The sequence below is a fragment of the Lycorma delicatula genome, chromosome 1 (genome assembly GCF_047948215.1).
Source record: "Lycorma delicatula isolate Av1 chromosome 1, ASM4794821v1, whole genome shotgun sequence".
Taxonomy (NCBI): Eukaryota; Metazoa; Arthropoda; class Insecta; order Hemiptera; family Fulgoridae; genus Lycorma; species Lycorma delicatula.
The window spans coordinates 307,925,231-307,937,724 of NC_134455.1; the positions used below are offsets into that span (position 1 = coordinate 307,925,231).

Sequence of the window (12,494 nt, forward strand, 5' to 3'; positions counted from 1 at the left end):
ATATTTAGAAATCAATAAGAAATCTTTAGAAAATTTTGATGACAAAAGATTTGTTTTGAAGTTGTATTCATATACTTCCTTGGGGGCATTATAAAATAGGAATTAAGAGACAATTTCTACAACATTTAAACAAAATTTATAAGAATTAAGTATTTATAGCTAATTCAGTTAGCTTACAGAGTTGAAGTAAATAGTCTGCGCATATGATTGTTCAGGCAGCCAATTCACAAGCATCTCCTGTAAATCCGGATGCATATAAAAGAAACTACATGATGTTGATATTCAGTATCCATATGCTATTATATTTGACAAAAATTATATATATATATATATTTTAAATTTAAATAAATTAAGATATGTTAAGTGATCAATAAATATTTCTTACCATGTCAGCACAGCTGTTAAACTATGAGTATTTTTTTCATTAAAATTATTTATTATGTAGTTACCTTGAGTTTTTTAAGAGTTATGAAATTATCAACAACCACTAACAGTAAAAGTTCACTAATATTTGAGATAAAATTTCTGTGATAATAAATAAATTCAATTCAGTTATCTGATTGTGAGAAATCCATAGTGCTGTCAGTATTAAGAGATACAATGAGAGGCTCAATTTTGTTTTCTATTATGTTATCCAATTCCCAATAATTTGGTTCAGCAGTATCCATTACATGTTTTATACAGTTTTTCCATAACTGCTGGCTCATTTTATCGATGCCTTTTAAGCATATGTTTTTAACATCAGATATTTTAATATAGTATTTTCTGACGCTAAGTAACTTTTGATTTGCCCCCAATTAACTCAGTTGGATTGAATTCACAATGATGGGAGGTAATCGAAGCACGGTTAACATGGATCTTGCTAACTTATCAGTTTTATTCACATTAAAATTACTTTTAATGCACAAAACCCTTTGCAATGATTGGACCTCAAAAGAAAAAAAGAGGATGGTGATTCATTCTCTTCAAAAATCATCCTTTTGAACTAAGCCACATTTTGATATCATTCCTTTTTCCAAGACATGGCTGGAATTTTTTCCTTTTTCATGAATGATAAGGAGTATTGTCTAAGGCAATAACTGAATTATCTACCAGAAGATGTAACACATCACTAAACCATTTCTCAAAAGACACACCATTCATCTCAATATGATAGTCTCGTGTAGATTTAGATTGAAAAAATCCAGAGAGCACCATTAACAAACCCGCTATCACTGTTGTTATACATAATTATGAGATACCTACTTTTACCTGATGGAGCTTTATTACTGGTTGATAAGCCACACACAGAAAGGCTTCTTTTGACAAATTCATAGTTTTATCTTACCAAATAAAACTTTTCTGTGGCCTTTGTTGATCTAAGTTTCAACATGTAATATATTTTTTGGCCTTCTTGCCCCATTTGCCTTATTTCAGTAAGGGTAATGTCTTCGCCATGTAATATCAACCCTGTCAATTAAAGTACTTTCCCGACCCTGTTTTTCATATTTAAAATTCATACTTTTTAACAATTTATACAAAGTTGTTCTTCGGAAATATGGTAGACCATTATCTTCATTTGCAACTCATAACACTTCAAACATAAAATTCATTGTGTTTTCAAAAAAATAATTTTGTTTCAAAAATAAAATTTGTATACTTTTTACGAATAGCATTTTTATCGAAATCAACTTTTTCTTCAAATGATCTGCGGGTTGTTGTTTTCTTATGAGACCATAATTCATTGGTAAATTTATACTCATGAATCACATTTTATACTGAAGCAGCACAACTTCCACTTATATCAGCAGTTTTATTAACAACATTCAAAATCAGTGCCATTGGATTACTCTGTAATTCACTTTTGTAAGTTTTAAATAATGTGTTTTTCCACACGACAAGGGCTTTTTTTGCAGCCTTTTATTAGGAGGCGATATCAATAATCTTGCACTATTATCAGCTGAATGGGTATCAGACATGGTGTCAAAATAATGGAGTAACACAAGTTGTACAAACACAAATCTAGGATACACTACACTCACATTCCAGTAAACTTAAAAAAAATTGCATTATATTCATTTTAAATAACATTAGAGTAAATGAATAAGCGAAAACAAAAATTCATCTTAAGAACAAAAGGGTGATCACATGGAAACATCAAAGGATTTAATAGAACTGAGAAGACATAATGTTATATAAATGTTTGATTACATGGCTACTATATGACTAATTATATGAATAGTGTTATATATAGAAATGACCATGTTGTGAATCGGCACTGATACATGGGATGTGACTCAGCAGAATCATAATGAACTCACTCGTATAAATGCAACATTTGTTTATTCTTCACTCTGTAAGCTAATTGAATATAGTATTAGCATTTGGTTTTTTTGGTATTTTGGTCATAAAAACCTTTTTTAATGGTTGAAGGAAGATCTTGTTTGTTAAGTTTTGTTTTAAAAAACAAAAGCCTTCTAATATTATGGTAATTCTAGATATTTTTTTAACATTTATGATCATGTAGGATCACTTTAGTCAGTCCGTTATCCAAGTCTCTTCAAAGTGACTATTCGGGTCTTGCAGTCCTCTCAGTAGTTTTTCATACGTTCGATCTCCGTGCCCTTTCTGGTGTTGAAATTATTTGTGTTCGAGTTCCTTTCTTGTGAGTGTGAAGCAAGTGTTTTTGTCCTTGATTTTTTCATTCTGATGTAGGGCCAGTTTTCTTTAGTTCCTCTCTTATTTCTCTAATCCATCTGCATCCTGTCTTGGTGTTTTTCAAGTTGAGATTGTACTGTACTAGCTACTTCAGAAGTCTTGAATCTTGCATCCTCATGATATGTCCAAAGAATCCTAGTCTCCTCTTATGCATGGTATCAGTGATGTATTCTAACTCTTCGTACACAACTTTGTTGGGCACAATCCACCACTGCCCATCTTTCTGATACTTTTTATTAGTGCAGATTCGTCCAAATCGTTCAGTTTTCTGGAGTCTGTCTGTCTTTGATTGTTTGTTCAGGTGGAAGAGTGTTTCTGCTGCATAAGTGGCTTCTGGTTTTATAACTGTGTTGTAGTGTCTTATTTTTGTGTTTATTGATAGGCATTTTTTATTGTAAGTGTACCAGGTTAATTTTTGAGCTTTAGCTAGTTTGTTTCTGCTTATTTGGATCAAGGTTTCTTGTTTAGGATGTTTGTGAATTTTACCTACAACTTAGTGTTTGTGAGGGCCAGTTTTATCATGTTTATTAATTTGGTATGTATTCCGAAGTAGTCATAGAATTTTTAGTCAGGATTTTTCTACAGATGCGGTCTTAAGCTTTCTTCAGATCTACAAATTTTATCACCATGATTCTGTTTCTTTCCCTGTTGTAATGCATTATTAGCTTGAGATTCATGTTGTGGTCTGCACACTCCTCCAGGGTCTGAAATTTCCCCGGTATTTTTCTAGTTCTTTCTCAAGTTGTGAATCAATCCTGTTTAGGATGATTATTGAAAGAATTTTGCTAGTTGTGTCTAGGAATGAGATTCCCCTGTAATTTTAGTATCTGTTTTGTCCCCTTTTTTTGTGTAGTGGATGGATGAGGGCTGTTGCACAGTGTTCTGTTAGGTCTTCTTTGATCCAGATGTTGATGGACAATTTTTGCTGATCTTGCATGTTTCCAGATCTCTATAAAGGTCTGATGTCCTGCCGCTTTGTAATTCTTTATCTCACCCAGTGCTTGGTAGATTTCTTTTATTGTGGGAAAGTTGATGTTTACCAGTGATGTAGTTATTGGGGTGCTGGTATCGAAGTTAAGGAACTCTGTCCGTTCTTTGCATTTTAGGAATTTGTTGAAGTATTTAGTTAGGTTTTCCATATTGTCTTTATTATGGGCCAGACTATGGTTTTCATCCTTCATTAGTAGGGTTAGGGATTCGTATTTTTGCAGTTGTTTTTTGAAGGTTTTATGGTCTCTCGACTGCATTTTGTTGAATTCTTCTGTTGATTTCAGCATGTCTTCATGGTGTTGTCTTTTTATTTTCCTTAGGGTTCGGGTGGTTTCTTTTCTTTCTTTTACTAGATTTTAGAAGGATGTCACTGATTTTTGGGATTGGTGTATTGCCATGCTTGAAGTCTCTTCGCCAGTGTTTCGTCGCATTTGCTGTTCCACCATTGATGGTTTTTATAGGCTTTTATTGGGGCCAATTTTTCTGTGATTTATCTCTTTCTAGACTTTTATAATAAACAGACAAAAATTTTAAGTAATATTCTATATTTTTAGAATAAATACCTGTAAAAATGTTTTTATAAAATGTTGAACCAGCAGATTTTTTTTGCAGTTTTTCAGTTAAAATTAAGATTAGGTTGTTAAGGTTAATATTTAAAAAATTTTTGTGTAAATTTACTCAACAAGGTAATTATGATGAAAGGGAAGTCAGATTTCAGTGCTGCACCAGAACATACAAAATATTTATAAATATATATTAATTTTGATTTAACCACCAAAACACAGTAAGTAGATAAGTAAACTTACCAAATTAACACCAATAATCGATTTTCACAAGTTCCCACTTATCAGTTCATATTCAATTCTATGATTACATCAAATTATTTAAAGAAAATTAAAATATTAATTTTAAATATTATTAGATGATGTGGGATCCCTCTAGAATTGTTATTAGTGTTAATTTGATAAGTTTACTTACCTGTGTTTTGGTGGTTAAGTTTCAGTTAATTTTGAATTTAATTACCTCAGTGGTCAATTTGTTGATGAATTATTTAATTTTCAAAAAATAAAAATATAGACATAGCATATAAAATAGTTTTTTTTTTTTTTTTGAAAATTAGATAATTCATTGACCACTGTGTTAATAAAATGTAATACTATATGAAATATAAACCACCAAAACACAGTAACCGTGTTTATTTCAGATAAAGATGCTGAATAGTAAGAGAAAGAAATCAAAATGCACAACTTAACTCCTTGTTGAATTAAAAATTGTGAAAAATTTCTTAGTGGTTACTTTGGTTCTAACTAGAATCTTATCTACAAAATTGGAATTTTCTAAGACCTCTGGTTTGTAGATACTTAGGAATGATTGAATGACATTAGTTTTTTTTTTTCAGCAAGTTGTATTAAAGAATAGACATTTAAAAGAAGTTATTGATCAACTAAGAAGAATAATATCAGAAATCAATACTATGTTAACAATGAGAAGATCATGATCTGATGAAAACAAGTGAGTAATAATGCCAGATTAGTTTTTTCTTAAATAAATTATTTTTTAAGGTAGTAGTTTTCTTACACCCAAACTTTTCTGATATTTTTATTTTTTATATATGAAAGAGTGAATTTCTCTTTAAATTTAGACTCTTAATAATCTCTAGTTAAAAGCTGATTTCCAAGAGAAGAGAATATTATTGTAGTTACTGAAATAATGGTTACCCAGAGCCTTGAAAGGCTAATTTTCACTTATTAATATGGTTAAATGTAAGCCTGGATCCAACATGGCGAAGAATAAAATTTGCATTTTTTTTAAATTTTCTTATTATTTTATTATGGGTAGAATCTTTGGGAATTAGTTAAGCACAGGAATAAGCATAAATTTGGAAACACAAGGCAATGTAGGACTTACGCAGTTTGTGTTGTCTATTGCTGATGAAATGCAGACAGTCTCAAATTATTCAGTAAAATTAATGGCATTTTGTCTTGCATAAATCAAAACAATATGGTAGTTTCATAAGTTTTAGTATTTAAATTTCGTAAGGCGAAAATTATTAATATTGTAAGTCATCAATAAAATAAAAGTAAATTTAACTAATGAATGAATGAATGCAATTTAAAAATTTGAATTTAATTAATAAATGATGAGCCACAACACTTGAATAGGTTGATTCAATCTTTCTCTGTGTTCAATACTATATCTTGTGACGGGACTATAGTAGAAAAGACTAAACTTTTTTCTTTGTGAAGAATTTTTTTTTTTAAAAGATGCTAAAAACTACAAACTGGTAAAGATATTAACAATAATACTTTTTGCTTCATTTTTCATCTCCCCGACATTTTTTAAAAAATAAGATTTATCTAATTTAGGGGGATATTGAAATATTGTAATAAAATTCCAGGTATATTTACCTACATCTAGAATATAAATAGATCTGAAAATTTCACAATGGTGGCTATTTAAACCTTTTCATTACTGTTATTAATTACGTAAATATTAGTTTCATTAAATTATTTTTTATTAGGTAAAATGTTTAGCATTCTGTTGTACAAATGTTACACATTATTTTTTTTAATTAACTGACAAAGAACCAAGGTATGGCAGAAATTGTTAAAATAAAGTCTACAATTTGCGTATGGAAAAATAGTGAATTGTGAAAATTTCGCTCTTTTAATGATTTAATTATTATTAATATCTGGTACTTTTTGAACCATGATTAAATTAATTTAGAAGAAAGGTGTAGTTTTTATGTTTTGTATCCTTTTAATTATTAAAAATTATCTGTATTTTCTATTTCAATTTTTTTTAAATATAAACTATTTTAAGATTACCATAGTTATAAATTCTGATGTAACTGCATAGATAAAGAGTGATTTTATAATAATTGGTTATAATAGTAGAGCATTATGAGAATAAGTGCTATAATAATGAAGCAATACAGAAAATATTTTACTTACTTTTCTGGTTTAGTCTTAATGTTTCTTTTCTTTTTAATCTGAGAAGTACTATTTAAGAGTATTGGAGCTAATGATATAAAGTAGATAAAACAACATTTTTTTAATAAAATATTTAACTTTTTAATACTTAACTTATGTCTGATAATCTGTTCATTCATTTTTGTTCTTTTTACTTTGTTCATAGGTGATATTTATTAATTTATCTTCTGGGACTTGATATTTTGGTTCACCGAAGTTAATAAGCCATTATTTTGAATTATTTAAAACATCTTATTTTCATATAAAACTATGTTTATTGAATAAAAATAATTTTTTTTTTTTTTTTTTTTTTTTGTAAAAAAAATTATTCATACTTTGAGGGACCAGATAATTACACTGGTTATTTGAATAGCTAATTAATGATAATAAAAGAATTATAATCAAGAGAGAATTGCATTATATAAATTAAGTTAAAAGAAAATAATCTGCTCACAATTAAAAATAACACCATTTTCTAAGAAATTATCTGGTAATAAAAGAAAAACTTGTCTGGGATAAATAAATAAAATATGTTTTTATAATTGTGATTTAATAAAAAATATATATGTCAAAAATATACGTTGTAAAAAATTTTACTTCAGAGTATTAAAATTGTGTTTTTATTTGTTTAATCATTTCCATTCAGATTATTCCTATCCACAGGATAGGTAATGCTGTGTCTGTAATCCAGTGGCATTTGTTTCCCATATTGATATACCATTCAGCTTGCCAGATTTCATTGATAGATTCTTTGCTACATTCATGAAGTTTGCCATAACACACTTAATGAGTAAAAATAAGCCTTTTGCTGCAGAATCAGCTTTTCATTTCCAGATATATTACAATGTTCTGGTCAGAAAAATAACATACTCTTAATATGTTTCAATTTTATCATACATAACAGGGTTACCAAAAATGGTTACCTTGTTAGCTATATAAATGAATACACAATCAACAAAATCTTCACATTTCAATATTATTCACAAACCAGGAAGTACTTCATAAAAAAGACAAACTGCAGGCAACTGAAGATCATATGAAATAAAGGCATGATAAACTCTAAAATCAAGGGGTTGTGATGACCATTGTTCATAATCATATTTTCCTGCAATGAATGTTTAAAAACACCAACATCATCCTTTATTGAGAATAAATTCACTGACCAAGCAAAAAAGAAGAAGTTAAGATTGTAAGTCTCTGTTCATTTTACACAACTCTAGGGCTGAAGGCAAGGCGCCAGTTGAAAAATGAATGAAGGAATTTTACAAATTCAAAGCAAAAGAGAAAGCATCACCTCATAATTTAGATGTAAATGCATTAATACTGTATAGAAACTTAACATAGGTGTTTGATTAAGATCACACAGATAATCATTAATTACTCTAAAAGTACATGCAGAATTTTCATGCATTTTCACTTCATTTCCTTAATATGTTTTAACATTTCATCAAAGAATAGCGCTAAAAACTTCACCACAAAATGAACCATGTCAATAGTGTTACCATTTAACCAATACCGATTTTATAAAAAGATATTCATTTTGCTTTACAAGTGAAAAAGTGAAAATCTACACACTGACTCCAAGCCTTAAGCCGTGATATATATACATATGAGATTTGTTCAGAAAATAACCAAACATTTTGAATTACACACCAATGGAGAAATTTAATGACATATGGTTGGCACCATTGTGTTCCACTAACCTCCTCTGTAACCACATGTTCTTGGATTGTTGATATCTCCTGTAGTTTTCATATTATTCTTATTGAGAACAACATGTTTAATCGTTAGTAGCACTTTTTGTAATGTGTGATTTTTTAGGACAATGATAAAACATAAAAATTTGCGTGAAACTGGGGAAAACTTTCACAGAAACGTTTCAACTTTTGAAACAAGCTTATGGAGATGATTTTGTGGGTCGTACGCAATGTTACCAATGGTTTTCACAATTTAAAAGTGGTCATCAGTCAGTTAAAGATGACCTCGATCAGGAAGGCTTTAGACTTAACTGATGACATCCATGTTCAGAAAATCAGTGATCTGGTGTGTGCAAATCACCAGTTGACTGTCAGAGAACTTGCAGAAGAGGTTAGATTCTCAAGTGGATGATGCCGTGATATTTTGGCTGAAAAATAGAACATGCATAGAGTTGCAGCAAAGTTTATTCCTCGTTTGATAACCGAGCAGCAGAAAGAACATCAAGTGGACATTTGTCAGCAACTTCTTGAACAAGCCAATGATAATGAAACATTCATACAAAGGATCATAATGGGAGATGGAAGCTGGGTTTACAGCTATGACATTGGGACAAAATATCAGTTATAAAAAAATTGGACATTACAAAAATCGCTATTAACACTTAAACACATTGCACTCGAATAACAATAACTCATAAACTAAATGAGACATCAACAATCCAAAATCATGTGGTTACAAAGGAAGTTATGCAGAAAACAATGCTGTCAACCACACGTCACTAAATATCTCTATTGGTGCGTAATTAAAAATGTTTGGTTGTTTTATGAACAGACCTCATATAATTGATGTTCATCTGGTGCTATGCTATAAAAACATCAGGTAGTGTCTACTTAATATATATTGAAAAGCCATTAATATACAGTAGGCTGTTTACCAAGAAATGAATGCAATTCACACTGCTACTTATAGTAACCTCAAAGAGTGTGGTAGCAGTAAGTTGTACATTTATAAAATGAAATTTTATTTCAATGAACTACACCATTTTCTAACGGAAAGCTGGAAGATAAGGTACAGCCAATTCTAACCTTAGAAACAGTATCTGTAAGATGATATTCCCATGGAGACCCAACATTCACAAATAACATTGGACAGTGACAAAAGTCATGTTGAATATTAGTAGCTGTAAAAAAGGGCTATTCAGTAAGTTGATTCTTGGTGGCTGAAGCAGACTACCTTAATAGGTAGATTTAAGGATTGCAACTCTTTAAATGAGTTAAAGACATTGCATTCTAAATGACAAAAGAACATTCATTTGAGTCATTAAAATCATAATTTATTTAAGGCAATAACAAAGCTTTCTTTAACAACTTTTACCTTTGGAATTTTGACTAGTATGACTATGACTACTACAATATAGATTGAACAGTATTGCTTTGAGCTGAGAGTAAGGTTCCATTATGACAAACCTTTAACTAGTGTTGACACTAGTTTTATGTTTATTTAATCTGTATGCACATTTTGTCACTTTCACCAAATTTCAAAGCAAAAATTGGTGAAATTGTATGAAATATGTTTACAAATTGGTACCATGACTCTTTTGCTTTCTAAAAAAAACTTATGCGTTGTATTCATTCTTACAGATACTGCCCAAAACGTTATTTTGTGTGGTGTTAGGTTGAAATTATGAAGTTCCTTAAGGTGCTCTGTTTTCACCAAACAGTTAGTTCAGCAATCCTCATTCCTCCATGAAACCACGTAATTTAACAGATAACTGACAAATATATACCTAATCCTGTCCATGCTGAGCACTTAACCTATGTAGTAACACCATTTCCAGAAGATCCATAAACCTTACTTATATGCTTTGAAAATAAGAACCATGGCATCATCTAGGCCACCCATCTTTTAGTAATATAAATATTTGTTGACAATAAGTATACTATTATAATGGCTTGTGGTCATTGTTACAAATCTTTGGTAGCTTACCATGCCAAATGCAGTAACAAGTATGGACTGTAAAAAGAAAGATCTTAGCTGCCCAAAAAGAGGTCACGTGGGACTCTGCAATGGAGCTGAGTGGGAATAGGAGATCTGGTAACCAGATCGGAGTCCATAGTTGAAATTAAACTAGGGGTTTGAACTATAAAGTTGAGTTCACTAAGGGAAGTAGGAATAAATTACATTGTTGCAAACAACATTTCTTGTGGTATAATTATTTACTGAATTTGCCTCGATATTTATGAGACATTTACTCACAAATAATTTAATTTAACTTGGTGCAGGGTTCGTGCTTTCTCGAACTTGGTTAGTGAGTTCAGAGTGCAATGAAGTAGGACAGTCAAGATATCTGAAAGAAGCCTACAGTGAAGGTGAAGGCTGAGTCATAATTCACTGATATAAATGTCTACTGAGCCATTTAAATTGGTGGCATCCCAAAGAGGCCTGGCTTATTACTGTGAGATGTAAAAAGTTTGAGGGTCAAAAGACGACCTCTATTAAAGCCCATCAGGGGCTAGGAATAGGGGGTGGTGTGGCCACCAGAATCATCACAAAGTGAGTGACTTTCCCTACAGGAGTTGGTTTGCCCAAAAAGAGTACTGGTGGAGGTGTAGTGGTCATCATAGTTGCCCAAAAAATGTATAGAAAGATTGGAGACTACTTAATAGACAGATTGTTCAAGTCACTATGTACTAATCAAACGAATGGCTACATGGGAACACTAATATGACCCTCATTAAATATGATAGTGATTTCTGGAAACTCCTACTATTAAAGGTAATAGTATTAAAGAAAATATCTTTAATACTTGTATCACTGATGTTTATGTTTAGGAACAGGCTACAAATATATTAAATGAATAATATCATTACACTAACAATAAGCGTATAAATACTGTAATGATCCTTCAGGTGCAGCATATGTAATAATTATTAATTAAAATTTTTAAATATAAAATTCTGAAATGTCAGGTTGTCACAAATACCGTTCTTGTTAAATATTTAGAAACTTTTTCACTACTTTAATATTTAGTAAAATTGAAAATAAAAATCAATACTTTTTAAATTTTATTAAAAAAAAAAAAATTTTTATATTTATTAGATTTTATTATTTTCTATGTTATGAAGAATTTGTAATTTAGATATGAAAAGTTTCCAGAAAGGAGAAAAATAATTGGATTGAGGCCTTCTCCAGATCTCATTTATCACTTTCCCTAAGTGGTTATTAATCACTTTCTCCAGTTAAACAGTTGTAACCAGTAGCTACAAAAAATAGCTTCAAAAACAAAACAGAAAAAAATGTAATTTAAAATATTGGAAGGTCGTTAAGAGTTTTGTCAATGTTAAAAAATTATTTTTCTTTGGCAAGAAGTATATTAACTTATACATATCATTAATTAATTTCATTGTACATAATATAAAGTGACATCTTTCAGTGCAATGGATTTAATGCAAATATTATGGTACATTTGTGTGTTATACAGAGTGTCTGAAAAGTCTGAAAGTGGCTTAATTATGAAGCATACATCTACATCCTGAAAATATTAATATTTGGGCTAGCATTGTATCAGATACATTAATTGAGCCATTTGTAATGGAAGGAAATTTCCAGGCAATTTGTATGAAGTTATACTTTGAAATCAAATTATTCCAGCTATTGAAAATTATTTTGGACAAAATTTTAATAATTCATGGTTTCAGCTAGATGGAGCTCCTGCCCGCTATTCTCTTCAAGTTCATTCTTTTTTGAATGATATTTTCCCAGTAAGATGGATTGGTAGGAAAGGACAAATTGAATCGCCTCCATGATCACCAATTTAAGGCCATTAAACTACTTCTAGGGATATTTAAAAGACAAAGTTTATAAAACTAATCCAGAGAATCTGGAAAAAATAAAACACAAAGAACTCTAATTGAAGCTGCTGAAATCTCAAGGGAATCAATTCAAAATGCTGTTCATAATTTTCATATGTGTACAGGATTTTATCAACAAGTAGGAGGGAGGCAACTTTGAACATCTATTGTGATTTTAATACACATTCGGTATGTTTTTATTACATTACTGATTTCTTGAAAAAATATTTTATATAAATAGTTAAAAATAAGTTTTTTTATAATTACTTAATTAAATAATAAATAA

At 30.1% G+C, this 12,494-nt stretch overlaps 2 protein-coding genes across 6 annotated transcripts in view; one reads left to right on the plus strand and one right to left on the minus strand.

Annotated features, from left to right (window-relative positions):
• LOC142333655 (mediator of RNA polymerase II transcription subunit 30-like) overlaps positions 1–7,260 on the plus strand; it is a 59,910-nt gene extending 52,650 nt beyond the window's left edge. For all 5 annotated transcript variants that reach the window (XM_075381068.1, XM_075381060.1, XM_075381050.1 and 2 more), the window contains exons 7-8: positions 5,087–5,199; positions 6,826–7,260. In XM_075381068.1, the coding sequence (XP_075237183.1) occupies positions 5,087–5,185 (99 nt within the window). In that variant the 3' untranslated portion in view covers positions 5,186–5,199; positions 6,826–7,260. The remainder of the gene's footprint in view (positions 1–5,086; positions 5,200–6,825) is intronic.
• LOC142333637 (RNA-binding protein 24-B-like) overlaps positions 1–12,494 on the minus strand; it is a 218,292-nt gene that overhangs the window by 3,922 nt on the left and 201,876 nt on the right. The gene's annotated exons all lie outside the window — the stretch shown is intronic.